General features: G+C 38.1%; 2 protein-coding genes across 19 annotated transcripts in view; both read left to right on the top strand.

Annotated features, from left to right (window-relative positions):
- On the top strand, window positions 1-6,842 carry LOC139084203 (olfactory receptor 2D3). Its single transcript, XM_070626173.1, has one exon. It carries the CDS (start codon window positions 726-728, stop codon window positions 1,668-1,670), a length of 945 nt encoding a protein of 314 aa, XP_070482274.1. The 5' UTR covers window positions 1-725; the 3' UTR covers window positions 1,671-6,842.
- ZNF215 (zinc finger protein 215) overlaps window positions 6,828-19,596 on the top strand; it is a 25,573-nt gene continuing 12,804 nt past the window's right edge. For 2 of the 18 annotated variants that reach the window (XM_070626162.1, XM_070626169.1), the window contains exons 1-3: window positions 6,828-7,120; window positions 7,227-7,332; window positions 7,454-7,475. Coding sequence is in view for 3 of the 18 variants with exons in the window: in XM_008514622.2 (XP_008512844.2) it covers window positions 14,051-14,450 (400 nt within the window). In the remaining 15 variants the exon portion in view is untranslated. Of the gene's footprint in view, window positions 7,476-13,881; window positions 14,451-16,879; window positions 16,983-19,596 lie in introns of all 18 variants that reach the window. The other 16 variants (XM_070626158.1, XM_070626168.1, XM_070626161.1 and 13 more) reach the window with 15 other exon arrangements.

The raw sequence follows: 19,596 nt of genomic DNA on the forward strand, positions 1-19,596 counted from the left end.
ATTATCTCACAGAAGTCTTTCAATTTATGTTGTAAACTCTATACATGTTTTGCTTGATGGTTTTTTACAAGGCTTTCATGCTTTTCAGCTCTGGTCCTCTCCAGATATAACGAAAATTGTAACCTTTTTCTTTTTTTATTGTTTTAGTTTTAATATTTTACTCTTTAATCCAAGTAGAATGGTCCTTAGTGTATGAAATGCTAAGGTTTTATTTTTAAACCCAAGTAAAGTTTGTTGTTTTTTAAGAGGTCAAATTAAGTTTGAGGCCTGAAAGCTATTTTATATTCTTCCAAGATATATTAAAATTAAGTATATAGTATTTTTGAATAGTTAGTGGTATAGTTTGATGTATGGCGATAGTCCTAATAGTACACACAAAAATTTCTTAACAGTATGTGTATAGCCATTTAGTAAAATCCACATGAACTCTACTATCCTAATTTCAGAATTAGTAAAGAAGGCTTTAACAATGTCATACTCTTCATAAAAAAAAAAAAGCAACCCTTAGGAAGAGGGAATTTGGGGAAAAAATGAGTAGATTTAAATTATAACCAATTAAAAATTAAAATACTCTATTTAGTATCAATAAGAAGTTGGGTAGCAAAAACTTGAATTATCCAATTAGGCATCAGTTTTAAATGAGCTTCTTCTACAGGAACTAACATCATAAACCCAAAGTTTGCTCTTTTTGTTTGTGCTAAACAGGTAAACAGGCATAAATCTCAATGGGAGAAGAAAACCAAAGCTTCGTGGCTGAGTTTATCTTCCTTGGCCTTTCACAGGACTGGCAGACCCAGATCCTGCTATTTGTTCTTTTCCTCAGCATTTATCTGTTGACCGTGCTTGGGAACCTACTCATCATCATTCTCATCTTTGTGGATTCTCAACTTCACACGCCCATGTACTTTTTTCTTAGAAATCTCTCTTTCGCAGATCTCTGTTTCTCTACTAGCATTGTCCCTCAACTGTTGGTCCACTTCATGGTAAAGAAGAAAACTATTTCTTTTTTGGGGTGTATGACACAGATAATTGTCTTCCTTCTGGTTGGGTGTACAGAATGTGCACTGCTGGCAGTGATGTCTTATGACCGGTATGTGGCGGTCTGCAAGCCCCTGCACTACTCCACCATCATGACCCAACAGATGTGTCTCCAGTTGACCATAGGATCCTGGGTCAGTGGGGCACTAGTGTCTCTGGTGGACACCACCTTTACTTTCCAACTTCCCTATGGAGGGCAGAACATTATCAATCACTACTTTTGTGAACCTCCTGCCCTCCTGAAGCTGGCTTCAGCAGATACCTACAGCACAGAAATGGCCATCTTTGCAATGGGTGTGCTCATCCTGCTCGCTCCTGTCTCCCTGATCCTTGTCTCCTACTGGAATATTATCTCCACTGTGATCCAGATGCAGTCTGGGGAGGGTAGGCTTAAGGCCTTCTCCACCTGTGGCTCCCATCTCATTGTTGTTGTCCTCTTCTATGGGTCAGGAATATTCACCTACATGCGGCCAAACTCCAAGACTACAAAAGAGCAAGATAAGATGATATCTGTGTTCTATACAGTGGTGACTCCAATGTTGAACCCTATAATTTACAGCCTGAAAAACAAGGATGTCAAAAGAGCTCTTAGGAAACTAGCTGGAAGAAAGTCCTTTTCACAGAGACAGTGATCTCTGGGTCTGATTTTTAGAGCTATGGTTACACACTTAAAAGAGGAGCAGAATTTCAATAGGCCGTTGTGAATTAAGCCATATCAGGAAGAAGGAGGAAAGTTAAGGATATGTTCTAGAAACTGAATATTCTACTCTATGCTAGAACATAGGGGAGAAATAAAAAGATAAAAAGTTCGTTTACATCCTGATTATGAAAAGTGTCAAGTGCTATTTTGAAGGAGTTTGGTTAATTTAGCTAACATGGACATGTTTTAAGCATGATCACAATTAAATCTAGGATGTTAAAACTGGATTGTCCTGAAATAATGTCTAATATGAGTTGCATGCATGATTCTAAGATCAAAGACATTTCAAGTTTAGATGTTCCAGTCATACAAACCTGGGAATACATTCTGATTAAAACAAGCAGCATATCTGCAAGAGTCTTTAATACTGGGATCATTTGTGGCCCAGAGCATTTCAACTTGTACAAAAGGTACCAGAGGCAATAATACTTCCTAGTTCATGTTTTCCCCTGAAAGCTCCAGAAAAAAAGTTCTGTATATCGTCACTTCTGATTTCATATAAGCATAGACTGTCAGAGTGAAAAAGGACTTCAACAGTCATCTAATGCAACCATATGTCTGAGTCTTAAACTATCCCATAATATTTCTATTGAATAACTGTCAAGTGATTGCCTAAACAAGAATGACATAGCTCCCTACTCTCTTGGATTGTTCTCTTTCTTATGCAGATAGTTTTAACTATTAGAAAGATGTTCTTCATTGTAAGTCAAAATCAATTTTCCTTTATCTTGAACCCACTTCCCCTAGTTTTACTCCTAGAAAAATTTCCATTACCTTCTATACCACAACTCACTGAAGGCAGTTTCTATATACAATTCTCACAGTGAATCACCCACTTGTTCCCTTAAAATTCCTTCATCTAACATGCCTTGGTACCCTGTATTTATCCTGATCATCCTCCTTTGATCGAACCTGATTTACCTAATGAATGTCTCTTCAGAAAGCAAAACAGAAATTAGAATTTTAGAAATTGGAGTTTACCAATCCAAGGCTGACCCCTCCAAAGGCTTAGGTGCCTGTACGCCACATCTCACTGTGACTCAGCTTCTCTAGAATGGTCAATTCCAGAGTCTACTTCAGGTTCTCATAAACCCTTAGGCCAAATAAAGTGGCTGACAGCCACTTCTTTCTTTTACCCAAACTTTGAATTAATCATATGTTTAATGATTCCATGGTAACCACTCTACAGTTACCATGAACATGGGTCCAGGAACAACAGATCTCAAATTGACTCTGCAGTAGAAGATATTTCCAGTAAAGAGATATCTAGTAGCTAAATTTCTTATTTCTTTCTTTCATGCATCCATGTGTTCATTTTAAAACCACTTACTGAACCCTTATTTCATTTCATCTTGTCCAACTCTAGGTGTATCCAATACATCCAGAGCAATGACTGACACATACTGTGTTTTAATACACACTTTTGCACTTGTTACTATCCTTTTAAAATTACTAGAGCTGCATTACAATAGACAAACTCTAGTCTGGGGTGTGATGATCAGGGAAAAGCCCTCATTCAAACAACATGTGCTAGTCCAGGTGACATATATAAGACAGAAAATTAATAGTTGAAGTCGGTGACTTGGCTGACAATGATGATCAGCACAAGATCTATTTCAGTAACGAGTGGGAAAATAAGACAATGGAAACACAAAGTGTAGACACTAATTTCCAGAAGTTTCACCATGAGTAAGAAGGAAGAAATAAGGTGTGTCTGGGAAAGTGGGATTGTGACCTTTTTATTTTATTTTAGATTCCTAGGTCACTCCCTGCTTTTCCTTGAAGACTTTAATCCCTGGCTCACTGCCACCCTCCTCAACACACTGCTGCTGTTATAGATCTTGGTGATTTTAATTTTGATACAGACTGAAATATTCAAATATTCTGCATTCTCAGAATTCCTTGATCCTCATTGCCCCATTACCTCTGTCACTCACTCCCATGGTCATTACAGGTCATTGCATCCCCACTCTCCAAATTCTGAACCCACAGAATCCAGAGCAAAATCAAACGGTTGCTGTTTTAAGGGACTAAGTTTTGAGATGGTTTGCTATGCAGAAATGGGTAACTGAAGCACTGAGACAATCATGCTCCCGTTTATTTCATCAAAACAGATGCCAGCGGGGCTTTTTCACATTACCAATAAAAAACTGGCTGCTTGAAACTATTACCTCTCATGCTACAGAGAGAGAGGGGAAATCAGGGGCCAGAAAGCTTCCAAAGAAAAAATATATTTAGTACATACACCCCAAAACCATAAAGATGATGTATTTACCAGGGCTCTTAGATGCAAATAACAGAAACTGACTATGCATGATTTAAATTAAAAGAGAAAATATAGAAATAATGGTAATTTTGGTCCTGCAGCTAGAATCACAGGCCAAAATCATATTACAGTCCAATAAGGACATCACTGCCATTCAGCACTAGATGGTGCAATCTACACTGTGATCACCATCAGCACAGGCCCTGCTGCTGAGCCTGGAAACTAGGGTGTTGCTGCTTCCTCTGCCACTGACAGAAAAAGAGAAAAAGAAATTGTCTGCAAACACCACATCAGTCAGGTGATGCAGGTTAATATCACCAGTGATAAGTCATGTTGATAGTATGTAGCTTTGATACAATGTGACAAAAATGGCACTCTATCTCTGTGAACCTCCTCCCCAAAACTTAGAATCCCAGTCTAATCATGAGAAAAATGTCAGATAAATTCCAGTAAAGAGGCATCCCACAAAATACTTGACAAGTCCTGCTTCAAACTGTCACGGTCATCAAAAACAAGGAAAGTCTGAGAAACTGTCACAGCCAAGAAGAGCCCATGGAGACACAACAAGTAAATGTAATGTGGTGTCCTAGATAGGATCCTGGGTCAGAAAAGGACAGAAGGGGAAAGACAAACAAAACAAAACAAGGAAATCTGAATAAACTATGCACTTTAGTTAATAATAAGGTATCAATCTGATTTTCTTAGTTGTAACAAATGTACTATAATAATGTAAGATATCAATAATGCGGAAAACTGTGTGTGGGTAGGTGGCAATTTGCTGTACTATCTTCTCAATTTTTCTGTAAATATAAAGCTGCTTTAAAAAATAGTCTATTTTTTGAAAAGAAAAGAAACTGTTTGCCGTCCTTGCTTTTTTATATCACCAGCTCTTAATTCATAAGTCTGGACTGGGTGTATCTAATTGATTGAATCCAAATTACATGCTGTGCCCTAGCTGCAGTGGAGACAAAGAAAGTGAATTTTGGGTGTATTTAGCTTCCATGGAGGGAGGCAGACTCTAACTTCCCCCAAGAGTCACAAAAGACTATGAACATAGAAAGGGTATTCAGATGATCAGAAGCCAAAAATTGACAAATGTTATTACACACGGCCCGTGCAACCAAATCACCCCACCAAGGTCTTCATTACCCACAAATTCCAGACTGTCAAGTGTTTCTCACAATCTATACAATGCAGTATTCTGATAAAGTGTAGAACACAGAAGGTTGAGTGAAGAGATACAATAGCTTAGCATAGGGAATGCTTCTACAGGGTGTTAAGACAGTCCTCATCTGATCATGTTTACTAATAAATTCTAATTATTTAATTCTCTTACTAATATATTCCCAAAGCCTAGATTCTCAATAAAAATTTGCTGAATGAATATATAAGTGATCTAGGAAATGTGTTGGCTTAAGTCAGATCAAGTTTTCTCTGTATTTTTCCTTAAATAAGTACAGACAGGCTCTAATTTAGAAAAGCTGCATTTCATGATGATAGAAAGGAATGGCATTTGTAGCCAACAATTCTGCACATCTTAAGGATTTAGTCCCAGGTGGCTTCAGAGTCCTTTACATTGAAAGTCATATATTGAGAGAAACTTGTGAAATTGTGCCATAAAAATAGCTGGAGCTTCCGTGAGATGACTGCGACCTGAAAATGACCCTGTTCAACTAGGCAGAAGTGTCCAGGCTTCAGCAGACCTTTGAAGACACACAGTCAGAAACCTCATGCCCACTAGAGGTATGTTAGGAAGGCTGGTCATTCTCCCTCCTAGTCTGTGCCTTTTCCATTTCCCTGCACTCTTATTTGGCTGGAGATCATGTCTGAGCCTGTTTACTGGCAATATTTTCAAGTTAAATTTTTATTTTTCAGAGCTAGTTAAATACAACTTTTACAAAGGTCAGCTCCATCACAAACAATTCATGACACACACCATACCCCCAATCTTGGAAAATATCATTCCACACTTCTGTCCTGCCTTACTAATGGGCCTCCAAATCTTGAAGCATTGAGTGAGAAGCAGTGGGACAAGCATGAAGTGATCTGAGCTTGAAGCTTAGCTTTGTCATCTTTTAGTTTCAACGAACTTGCGGATGAAAATCTCTACCTTACAGTATTGTGGTCATGATTAAGTGAGATGATGTTTATAATTTGCTTATGATAGCACTGAGTACAGAGAAAGTTAGCCAAAACATCCTAGTTCCCAGGTATAAAAAAATCCTCGTTTTACCTGGTCAACTCAGGGTCTCGATTTGAAGCTCCCTACCAATTTAGGTTCTTCCTCTGGGACTCAGTCTTAGACTCTCTCCTTTGATTCTCCTCTCTCTCTGCAATCTCATCTTCACTCATAACATTAATTATCAGCTACCCAGAAGTGACACAAATTGTACGTGTCTCGCTCCAGACACCTCTAAGCCCCAGATGCCTATATCTAACTGCCTATTTGACAGTGCTTCTCGGATGCCTCAAAGTATCTCATACTCGACAAGTGAACTCATGATCTGCAAGATCTTTACCTCGATGCAAAACTGAATGAATCAGTGAGCCATTAAATGAGAGAAAAACATGTTAAACCATGGTACACACAAAATGACATCTTGTCGAATGTTTGTCACTGTTTTTTGCTTCCGAGGAAACGTCGGGGAGAGGGAGAAGGAAGGGACGAGAAGTACGTATGAAAGGTTTTGGCCAGTTTTACCTGACAGCTTCCAGAAAGCAACGAAGTTTGACTTGCACTCCCTCGCCAACGCCAAGAGGGCACAACATCCAGACACCGGTGAGCCTAGGATCCGACGCAAGTCTACGGCGTGGGCGGGGCCTGGGGAAAGGGGCGGGACTGGGCAAAGCAGCATGGGTCTACTTGACAGACTCCGGCCGCGGGGGCTTTTGGGGGCTTCTTCCATTGCTGGCGCGCCTGCGTGGGAGTGCTTCGAAGGTGCCTTGGCTTGTGAGGGACAGAGACCGCGGCAGCAGTTCAGGGCCGGGTGTGGCGAGGGTTTCTTAGTTCTGGCCTGATTACCAGCGCCAGCTCCCTTCACCCGCCAGGATGGCGATTTCCGCGCCTAGTCTCTGAACTGGCGCCTGGGCGTGGCTGAACGGAGCCCTGCTGGCAGGTATCACCCGCGTCAGGCGGGCGGTGAGGACGCGGGCGCGTGGAATAGGGAATCCCGCTTGAGGGCGTCCGCGCGGAACACGCCCTTCTCCTCGGCTTGTTTGCAGTTACCCGGATTCCAGCGCTGCGCTCGGCAGTGTCTGCTGGGAAAGCTGGAGGAGGGCCCGAGCTGACGGAGGGATGGAGGCGAGGGCTGCGGCAGGAAGTTAGTGCGTAAGAGAGCAGGGAGAAGGGGGTTAGGAGTGGGATACAGGGCGGCTGGGTCCTAGATCCAGTCCTAGTAAACCAGGAATTTAACTTCGCTGCTGTCCCTTCTTCCTTTCTGTAACGGGAGCAATCTCCACGCGCTGAACCTGGTAAGTAGATCATGATGAGCTGGTTTTGGAATGACTGGTGTTGATTGCTCATGGAAATACCAGGTGCGACTGAATCAATCAACTGGAAAACAAAATCTAAAAAAGTTAATTCTAACTTGCCTTGCTTTCCCAATCATTCCTGGCCACTCTCCAAAACATTAAAACCTCCAGGCGTGGTTCTTATTTCAGATAGTTATTTGCAAACTGCTTTCTGCTCCTCTTTCTGAGCTAGTCTCCAAAGGCTCTCCTTACCTCAAGCTGCTGCCCTACCTATGACCTATTCGGTTGAAAGCAACCGTATTCACAGGTGGGTACTACCCTTTCCCCATAATTAGCACCTGTTCACGTTCCTTGACGCTGTAAAATCCTTCGAATTTGTGTCATCTGGTTAATCTAATGCTCCAGATTCCTGTTACCTGCACGTTCCTAATCCCGCCCCTTCCTGTGACGCTGGCTCAGCATTTTAACTCTTCATCCTGAGTCCCACCATCGTCCTCGAAGGCGTCTTTTCAGTTGTTAGAGTTTAAATTAAACTTTTCTTGACTTTATTTATTGCAATATTCATCACTTGCAGATCAATTTAGCTACTCGCGTCACGGACCTCTCGGACTTTATATGGTGCAAACAGTTCCTCCTTTGAAATCTTAAATGCAAGCGTGTCGTTCTGAACATGTTTACCTGTCCTCCCAGCTGTATGATTATTTATACTCAGTAATTTATTAACTTACGTTTTGACCTATAAATCCCTAGTATATTTTGTTGCTTTTTTCTCACTTTCTGTGTTGAATGTTTAATTCATATCATTCTTGTTTAATGTAGCTGTGCTCTGTAAATTTTGATGTGCAATGTTTTTATTGTATTTAATTTTTAGATATTTTACAATTGTACTTTTATCTTTTTTAAGAGTTGTTTTTTAGAAAAAAATTTTAAATTTCAGAGTGTTTGAGACTTTTTTCTCTGTTCTTAATTTCTGGTTTTCATTCTGGTTATAAATGTGGTCTATACCACCGTATTTACTTTTTACTTACTGAGGTTTTTGGTAGCCTAATAAATAGCTTTTGTAAGCCTTCTTCTATATTATTCTATCTGGTTTTACCTAGTGGCTTAAGGATATTATTCATATCCACTATTTTATTACTTAATTTTCGTTTATCTTTTCTGTGAAAGACTGAGAAAGTTGCCTTAGTCTCACATTTCTGTTATATCATTGTTAATTTCGTATCTTGTTTTCTGAGAGTTTTGCTATAAATATATTTCAACCATGTTATTTGGTATATTTAATAAGTCATATTTCATAATGAGTTGTACCTTCAATAATTTAAAGTTTCCTCTTTGTCTAACTTAATGCATTTGTGCTTTTAATTCAGTATATCCCTGCATATTTTATTGTTGTTTATATTTGCTGCTTATCTTTTTTTAGTTATCCCTTTACTTTCAGCTCTGGAGTTCTTTTGTTTTGAATGTCTCTTGAGTTTTTATATAGTTGAGTTTAAATTTTTACCCAGTACATTTATTGTTACAGTGGCTATCCTTGTTATTATTTCTACATTTTCTTTTTTAATTTTTATGCTTCCTTGGTTTTGTTTTGTTTTGTTTTTAACGTAGGGTCTGTGAGCTTTTTTCCTTCTCTCCCCTTTTATGTTACTTTTTAAAGTATCTGAGCCCATAGTTCAGTCTTTTGCTGACACTCAGTGATGTGTCTTCAGCACTTTTTTTTTTTTTGAAATGAACCTGTACTTTCCTGAAGTTTTGGAGAAGGTTTGTGTTGGATCTCAGAATCTTCCCTTTGTCCATCTACTTTGCTCTGTGTCAGGCAGACATGTAATGGGGGTACTACTGAGTGTATAAATGATGTCAGTACATTTCTACAAGATGGAAAGGGGAGAGACACGTGATTTTAAAGAAATAGTGTAGAAAAAGCTGCAACTTAGAACATGCTAGGAGGTGACCACAGTGGAAGTGGAAACCCATCTGCCCATGTGAATCTTAAGCAGTTCGACAGAGTGTGGGAGTGAGAATCAAATAGAACATAGGAATCAAGCAAAGGATTACATGTGAAACATCTATTCCAGTCATCTCTCCAACCCCCCACCCACTCCCTACCTATGTAGAGGAGCAGTTTAGCTCCAGTGCCTTCCTCCCACAAAAACTACTACCCTAAATAGATTGAGTAAACCATTTGAGGAGAACTAAGGCTTTTAGTATGGGTGTTGACATTTCAAAGTAAAACCTTTTCACCCTGTTATGTGAGGGGTCCCCAGCCTGACAGCCAGCTCTCCTACTCACCCTGTATCAAAGCCTGCCCATCTTCATGTCTTAACCATATACACATGGCTTTTAGTAAGATCTCCCATGCAGGGTAGACACCCCTTAGAAGACTAGTCTAGTGATACAGCAGAAGTAGAAGTTCATATGACTGTCTGGAATAATCAGCCTAACACTTGATTCTTAAATATGAGCAGAAAACTAAGGAACACCAGATAAACCAAGATAAATAGAAACCCCGACCACAGAGTAAAAGGAAATCTAGGAAACAGAAAACTCAGCATCATCAGAGAAATCTGAAATGATATTGCTACAACCAAACAAGCACAATGCTATGGCAAAAGAACCATGAGTGAACAAAAAGGAGTTCTTAAGTTTAAAATATGCCTGGTAGAAATGTTTTGTTTTTAATCAAGTCAAGTGAAGGAAATCTCCTATAACTCCAAAAAAAATTCCAGAAATTTTCAACAGTTTTCAAAAATCATCTCTGTGGAGTAAATCTGGGTATAGAAAAGAGAGTAGGGTGGAAGACTTGATTTCCATCCTGAAAGTTACCGTACTATTTCATTCTTTTTCCTTTTGCCATGTGTGTGGATCACTTTGCTTTGAAAGAACATTTCCATGATTTTAATTTTTCACTATAAAATTTTGTTCTCCTTTTACCTCCACATTTTGGAAGAGTCTTTTAGGTTTGTCTATCATATCACTGGTTCAATGAAGTGCCCCTTCTGCTCTTTACTGCTTTGAATCAAGATTTTAAGTCTGCTAATCTATTTGGTATTTACCTTCATCTCATCCTGTTTTACCAAATGACTCCCTAGGTCCGTTTTGTAAAGTTACCATGCATCCCTTTGAATTTGCAGACATCAGGCAAGTGTCTTCTAATTTTTTTAAATAAAATTATTTTAGGACAATTTTAGATTTACAGAAAAATAGATGCCAGATTACATTTAGTTGTCTTATATCCTTAGGCTCCTCATGGCTGTTACAGTTTCTCAGACTTGTTTTTAGTGAAAATTATGGTTTTAGGGAGTACTCATCAGGTATTTATAGGAAGCCCATTTATTAGAATTTGACCTATGTTTTTCTCATGATTAGACAGGGGTTATGGGTTTAGGGGAGGAAGATCACAGAGATAAAGTGCTATTTCCACCACATCTTCTCAAGGGTAAATACTATCAACATGACTTACCACTCTTGATGGTAACCTTTATCACCTGCTTGAGGCAGTCTTTGTCAGGTTTCTGCACTGTAAGTTTACTCTTTTTCCCCCTTCCCATACTGTGCTCTTTGGAAGGAAATTATGCAGAGCCCACACTCAAGGGGTAGAGAGTTATGCTCCACCTACTGAACGCTTAGTATCTACGTAAATTATTTGGAATTCTTCTACATTGGAAATTTGTCCATTTTCCCCAATTTATTTATTGATTGATTGATTCAGTCGTATATCAGTATGGCTTATGAGTATTTATTTTATAATTTGGGTTATAAGCTAGTACAGGCATACCTCCTTTTATTGCACTTCATAGATACTGCGTTTTTTACAAGACCCTCTATCAGCAAAAAGATTACTACTCACTGAAGGCTCAGATGATGGTTAGCACTTTTTAGCAATAAAGTATTTTTTAATTAAGATATATACATTGTTTTTTTAGACATAATGCTATTGTATATTTAACAGACTACAGTATAGTGTAAACGAAACTTTTATGTGCACTGGGAAACCAAAAAGTTCTTGTGACTTGCTTTATTCAATATTTGCTTTATTGCCGTGGTCTGGACCCAACCCTGCAATAGCTCTGAGGTATACCTGTATTACTTTATTCTGTTGCTCACATTGTTCCAGCCTTAGCCATTGAGAGCTCTTTCACTTGGCTCCTGTCTGCCTTTGACATACCCCAGTAAAGGTGTTTTTGAGCACTTCTTTATTTTATGGCACTTCAAGATGCTCTGGGCTCATACGTATATCCTGCCCCAGTTCTAGAATCAGCCATTTCTCCATGAAGCCCTGGTTCCTTTTATTGGAGAATGGTTTTAGAAACCAAGATCTGGGAGCTAGGTGTTCTCATTGCTGTTGGGGTGGCCCTGCTGCCAAGCCCACGCAGCTGACGGTAAGGAAATATGTGTGTGTATGCTAACCTCTGTATATACACATATCTATAAATATTTCTATATGTAACCAGCTTTACCTATATTAAGCTAAACGCAAGTTCATATTGATATCTCTAACTCTAATTCAGTACTGCATGGGTCATTCTGGCCTCCTTCCTCTGGTTACATTTAAACCCCTACTCAAACATTGAGAAACGAGGCTCTCAGTAGCTGCAAACCATTTACGTATTCAATCCCAGCAGACATAGTAGCAGTATCAGAATTGTTAATCTATACCTCCATGGAAAATAACTTTATCAACTAGAGTACGTTTTCTTTTGCCTTTAGTCTTACAGGTTTTGCTCATTACCAACTTTTTTTTTTTAAACAGAAAGTCGTATTCTAAAATGTTCTCTTGCCCAAACTCTTTTGAGCATTGTGCATTTTCCTTCTGCTACACTATCTTTTCATAGGCTTCCATATATCCTTCCCCTACTCTGTTTAATAATCCTTATTTGAATGTTTAAAGATCTATTCAAGTGGACATTGCCAATAGATAAGTCTGGAAATACTTTTGTGCACAAACTTTTGGCTAGTCTGTAAGATCCGCTAACAGACATACACGTATGTATATGATAATCTGCCAAGAAGTAAGATGAGTGTTCTTTTAGTCTCTATAATTCAATCAGATAGATATTGTTATATCCACTTCACAGTTGAGAAAACTGAAGCTTGGTGAAATAATTTTCTCAGGTTGATACAGGTAGTAACTAGTACAGCTGAGATTTAACCTTATGTCAGTATGACTCCAAAGTATGTACTCTTAGTCACTATATATTGCCTATAGCAGGACTTCTTAAGCTCAGAATTATGGACATTTGGGGCTGCGTAATTCTTTGTTACGAGAGGCTACCCTGTGCATTGTAGGATGTTTAGCAGCATCCCTGGCCTCCACTGTCTAGATGCCAGTAACTACTTCCGCTTGTGACAACCAAAACTATCTCCAAGCATTGCCAGATTTCCCCTGGTGGCAAAATTGCCCTGAGAACCACTTGCCTAGAGACTTATAATAGAAATTACCCCTGAATGGTAACTTGCATCTGGACTGGGAGAACTGTGAATCAGATAGAAAGTTGTATCTGAATTCCCTGAATGTAATGGCTCATAATTGGGCAAAGCTCTGTGGGAACCCTGAGAGCTGTGCTCATAAAGTGTTAGGTATTGGCTCCTGTGGGAAGGCTTTTCAGTCAAATGGGTTCTGCTCAGCCTATGTGGTTCTCATCTCCTTGCACTTGTGCTATCCTCTGTGAGGATTCCTACTGAAAAAAAAGGCCAGTTGCTCACTCTTCTGCTAGCAAGCTGTGTTTTCTGTCCAATAACCCTCTGAGTAATCTGGCGCCAAATATGACCTATGGTAGCCCTGTGAATCTAGATGTTTAGTTGAGCCCAAGGCCTCCCTGTGAGCATTGCAGACTGACCCACAGTGGCTTCTAACAAAAGAGAACTTTCAATTATTATAGTCTTGGAAGGCACTTTTTCACTTATCCGTAACAGTGGAATGGCTCATGGATATTTATTCTCATATTTTTAAAATCTCTTACATTAATTTCTAGTACTATTGACAGTTTTACTCATTTTATATAACTTTATTGGTATTTTAATGAGAATTTTTAGGCACATCTAGATTGAAGCCTTAATAACCTGAATATACTGTCTGCAGGATATTCACTTAGTTTTAAAGCAAAGATGAGTTGTTACCTGATATAGGAGTAATCTAATTGCAATTAAATTGTGAGGTTTGTTTTAATGAAAAGACTATTTCATTTACCCCTTTTTTTGAGATATCTGTGTTTGTTTTTCTGTGTTTTTGAGAGTTGCTTGGGGGATAGAGACAGCATGCTTTCCTCTTCTATAGAAGGAAAACAAGAATGGAAGGAGAATTCATATTTAGTTTTCTTCAGTAATTTTAAGAATATTATTTGTACTATTTTATCAACACCATGCTAATACATGTTCATTATCTGTAGGTCATATTTGTGTCTTTTTTCAGTCTCTCAGGTACCTGAACATTGGCCTTGTGTCTGAAGCTCCTAGAACTTTTCTCTTACTGAGATCACACTGTTTATATATAGTGCACAAGTGCTTAGCCCAAGCCTGAGAATTATTGGAGCCCTTTGATAAGACAAATTCAAACTACAGTGGGAGTTCTATCTAGGAAGATGCAGCCTCTGGACAAGTTGATGGCTATCTCAAAACCTCAAAACCTGGCTCCTCATGAACAAAGTGAGATCCTGAGATCAGATTTGTCTTGGCAGCAGGAAACCACCCCAGTCATGGAGACATATGACTCTGAAGCCTCTCGTCGAAAGTTCAGGCATTTCCAGTATTTTGAGGTGTCTGGGCCACATGAAGCCTTGAGCCAACTATGGGAGCTAGGTCTTCAGTGGCTAAGACCAGAGATTCATACAAAGAAGCAGATCTTAGAGCTGTTGGTGCTGGAGCAGTTCCTGACAATTCTCCCTGAAGAGGTCAGGACTTGGGTGAACTTACAACATCCAAAGAACAGCAAAGACGTGGTGACTCTTATAGAGGATGTGATTGAAATGCTTAAAGACAAAGGTGAGAGTATAGAAAATTGGAAGTAGAATAGTTGACCCTTCTCGTATAAAGAGAAATTATCTTTTTCTGAAATTCGATGGTGTCAAGGGCCAGATCATGAAGAACTACAATATTAAGAAGCCTGGACTTATTCTGTAGGCAATAGAAATACAGAATGAGATCTCACAGATTGAGGAGGGGAGAAAAACAATTTGATTTGCCATTTAAAAGTATCATGTTTTTATCAGTGTAGAGCAGGAGTCAGCAAACCAAGACCCACAGATATTTTTCGAAATAAAGTTTTATTGGAAAACAGCCACGCTCATTCATTTACATTTTATCTGCAGTTTCTTTCATGCTATGACCAGAATTGATTAGTTATAGCAGAGACTGTATTGCCTGCAAAGCCTAAAATATTTAGTAAATTTATATATATTATATAAATCTATTTATATAAAATAAGATAGTTACAGCTGGAATTTTACAGAAAAAGTTTATCAACTTGTTGTGTAAAGGATAGACCTGAGGGCTCTGTAAATAGAAAAACCAGTTAGGAGACTATTGTAATAGATTAGGTGTTAGTGAATGGGGGAGCATTGGGAAAACAGTAAAAAGGATTTATTGTCTACATATTAGGTGTGAATGGGATAAAATTTGATGTAAATGCATACGTTCTGGCTGGCATGAAAGGAGCATAAGTAGCAGATTTTGTTGGAGGGTGGATTAATATATTAATGATGTGGCATGTTGAATTTGAGATCTCTGTGGGTCTCTTAACAATGAATAAACTAATATATGGTGAACAATATGGCTTTAGTATTCAGAAGTATAGCAGTCTCTATTACTGCTTTAACAGATTACCGTAAACTTGGTGGCTTAAAAATATGAATATATCATTCTACAAGTCTGTGGGTCAGTGGTCCATTGTGGGTTTCCCTGGGCTAAAATCAAGTAAAAGAAGATTTGGAAACTTACGGGTATGAACAGAAGTAGGAGAAATACAAATCCTTAGGGAGCATCAATATTTAAGAGCTAGTATAGATCTACCTATCAGTTACAGAAAACACAGAGGATAGAGAAACATGTTAAACTATACCATGGGAATGCCATTAGTAAAATCTGAACTATGAGATAATCCAGTTTTTAAAACAGAATAATTCTAAGGGAGTAGAGAAGGGGGTATGGAAGAGGGATTTAGAGGTTAAAAGAAACATAAAAGATGTATAGCCAATCATGTGACTCTCTGGACCTTATAAGACATGAGGCAATTGACTGGATATTTGACTAGGCATTATTGCTTGGGGACAGTGATGATAATGGTATTGTGGTTATACTTATTTAAAAAATAAATAAAATGAGGTACTGAGCAAAAGAAGAAAACCCAGGTAAGCAGGCTAGAAAGGAGTAATCCAGAAAGTCAGAGAACCAGGAAAGATTGATGTTGTGAGCTAAAAAGAAATCTTCAAGAAGGGAGTTCAGCAATGGTGCAACAAAAAAGTCCTGTTATGATGAGTATTAAATAATTTATTGAAATTGTTGATTATAAAGTAATTGTCAAGTTTTAGAGAAATTTCAGAGATGTTGTGGGGGTGCTTATTTATAGTAAGTTGTGTTAGTTTTCTATTACTGCCATAACAAATTACCATAAACTTGGTGGCTTATAACAATATGAATGTATTATCCTACAGGTCTGTAGATCAGTGGTGCAATGTGGGTCTCCCTGGGCCAAAATCAAGGCATCAGTAGGACTGCATTCCTTTCTGGCCCTCGTGGTTTCCTTCTCCCATCTTCAAAGCTGGCAGTGGTGAGCCAAGTCCTGTTCACACTGTCGTCTCTGACCTTCCATTCTGTTGTCACACTGCGTGCTCTCTCTCTCTCTTACTGACCACAGCTGGGAGAGTTTCTCTGCTTTTCAGGATTTTTGTGATTAGATTGGGACCACCGAGAAAATCCAGGATGATTTCTTCATCTCAAAGTCCTTTAACTTTAATATTGTCTCTTTTGTATCTAAAGATTAGGGAATGGACATCTCTGGGTGCTGTTATTCTGGCTATCACATGGGTCAAAAAAAATCCGAAGTATGAAGAGGGAATGTGATCATGATTATAGACTGTTCTTGGCAAGTTTAGTTGGAAAGAAAATGAGAGGTTGCTGCATAATACAAGACTGAGAAAGACACAATTTCTTTTAACTTGTCATGGTTCCCTGAAGAACCCAGTCAAAGGGTTTGTCCTTATTTTACATAACTCAGAACTCTCCCAGGGCTGAGGTGGCTACTTGGGAGGGCATTTGTCACAAATATTTAATGGAAAATGTATTAGCTGCTGCCACCTGGGACAGTGAATAAACAGTTGGGGCAAACATAGACTAATCAAAAAGATTGGGAGGAAAGGCTGGGCTGTGAGATGCTTTGGAGAATAAGGATTTGGAAATCTCCTATGTATTCCTAGAGATCTAGACGGCTGGACACATGTGCAGAAAGAACTGAGAATTCCCTGACTCTCACCTCTGACTGATCTTCAGGCTCTGCACAAGCAGGAATTGAAGACTAAGGTAGAGTTGAAAACTGTTAGACTGAGTGTTGAAGGCATGGCCTGACACATGCATCCCATCTTCAAAGACTGGGAAGTGTTTTTGTTACTGTTTTTCTGGTTCCAGGCATTTTAGGAGATCTTTGTGGAATCACCAGCTGAACACTAAGCTAAGGGAACAGACTTAAGTGGGCACACACAACAAAGAATATAGACTGTATGAATTAGTTCAAAAAAGTCACTACATGAGCAAGAACTACAACAATCAGGCTCCAAAGTATATGAAGCAAAAACTGACAGAAATGAAGGGAGAGATAGATCAAGAATAATAGCTGGAGACTTCAGCATCCCACTTTCATTAATGGATAGAATGACTAGACAAAAGATAAAAAAAGAAATAGAAGACTTGAACAACACTTTAACTAGACTTAATGAATTCATTCTTCTCAAGTGCACATGGAATATCCTCCAGGATAAGTCAAATGTTAGGCCAAAAACAAGCCACAATAAATTTAAACATTGAAATCATACAAAGTATCTTTCCAACCACCAAGAAGAAATTAGAAGTCAATAAATGAAGGAAATCTGGAAAATTCACAAATACATAGAAATTAAACAACTCTTCAACAACCAAAGAGTCAAAGAAGAAATAAAATGGGAAATTAGAAAATATTTTGAGAGGGAAGAAAACAATAACACAACATACCAAAACTTATGGGATGCAGTGAAAGCAGTGCTGAGAAGTGTATAGTTGTAAATGCCACCATTGAAAAAGAAAAACCTCAAATAACTTAACTATGCACCTTAAAGAACTAAAAGAACAGCAAACTAAACACAAAGTGAGTAAAAGGAAAAAAATAATAAAGATTAGGCAGACATAAATGAAATAATAGAAGAGTAGAGAAAACCTGTGAAACTAGAAGTGTGGGACATTTGAAAAGATCAACAAAATTGATAAAAGTTTAGCTACACTGACCAAGAGAAAAAGAAGACTCAATTTACTAAAATCAGGAATAAAAGTAGGGGACATTACTACTGACCTTGCATAAATCAAAAAGATTATAAGAGAATACTGTGAACAATTATATACTAACAAATTAAATAACTTAGATGAAATAGAAAAATTCTGAAAACACAAACTATCAAAACTGACTCAAGAAGAAATAGAAAATCTGAACTCATCTGTAACAACTAAAGAGATTGAATCAGTAACTTAAGAAATTTCAACAGAGAAGACCCAAGGTTAGATGGCTTCACTGGTGAATTCTACCAAACATTTTAAAGACGAATTAACATCAATCTTTTTCAAACTCTTCCCAAAAAATAGAAGGAGGGAACACTTTAACTTATTCAATGATGTGAGTTGTACCCTGATGCCAAAGCCAGACAGAGACATCATAAAAAAAGAAAACTAGCAAACCAAATCTAGCAGCATATTAAGAGGATTATACACCATGACCATGTGGGATTTATCCCAGGAATACAAGGATGATTCAACATAGGAAAATCAATGTTATACACCATACTAATAGAGTGAAGGGAAAAATCACATTATCATCTCAATTGATGCAGAAAAAACATTTGACAAAATCTAATGCCTTTTCATGATAAAAACACTCAAACTAGGAATACAAGGGAATATCCTGAACCTGAAAAAGCGCGTCTATGAAAAACCTACAGCAAACGTTATACTTAATGGTGAAAGACTGAAAGCTTTGCCCTTGGGATCAGGAAAAAATCAAGGACGCCCACTCTCACTATTTCTTTTTAGCATCATGCTGGAGGTTCTAGCCATTGTGACTAGACAAGGGAAAGAAAGAAAGGCATCCTAACTGGAAAGGAAGAAGTAAAACTGTCTCGACTGGCAGATGATCTAGTCATATAGAGAAAATGTCTAAAGAATCCAGTAAAACACTGTTAGACGTGATCAACAAATTTAACAAAATTTCAGGATGCAAGATCAACATACAAAAGTCAATTGCATTTCTATATACTAGCGATGGTCAGTCCTAAAAAGAAATTAAAACAATTTCATTTATAATAGCATTAAAAAGAATAAAATACTTAACTATAAATTTAGGGAGGTGTAAGACTTGACCACTGAAAACTACAAAACGTTGAAAGACATTAAAGAAGACTTAAATGGAAACATACCTCATTCATAGATTGAAAGACAATATTGTTAAGATGATAATACTCCCCAAAGCAATCTACAGATTCAAATGCAATTCATATAAAAATTCCAGCTACCTTTTTTGCAGAAATGGACAGGCTGATCCTGAAATTCATTTGGAATTACAAAGGACCCTAAATAGCCAAAACAGCCTTGATAAAGAAGAACAAAGTTTGACGATGCATACTTCCCAATTTTAAAACTTCCTACAAAACTACAATAATCAAAGCCATGTGGTACCAGAATAGGATAGGCATATAGACTAATGGAATAGAACTGAGAGTTCAGAAATAAACTCATAGGCCAGTGGTCAATTGATTTTCAACAACTGTGCGAAGACCATTAAATGGAAAAATAATTTTTCAATAAATGGTGCTGGAACAACTTGATATCCACAGGCAAAATATTGAATTAGGACTTCATACTGTATACAAAAATTAACTCAAAATGGATCAACAAATGT

This window comes from Equus przewalskii, chromosome 6 (genome assembly GCF_037783145.1).
Source record: "Equus przewalskii isolate Varuska chromosome 6, EquPr2, whole genome shotgun sequence".
In the NCBI taxonomy this organism is placed as follows: domain Eukaryota; kingdom Metazoa; phylum Chordata; class Mammalia; order Perissodactyla; family Equidae; genus Equus; species Equus przewalskii.

Excerpts from the sequence above, each read along its gene's own strand:
- LOC139084203 (XM_070626173.1), top strand. The coding sequence starts at position 726 with ATGGGAGAAGAAAACCAAAGCTTCGTGGCTGAGTTTATCTTCCTTGGC.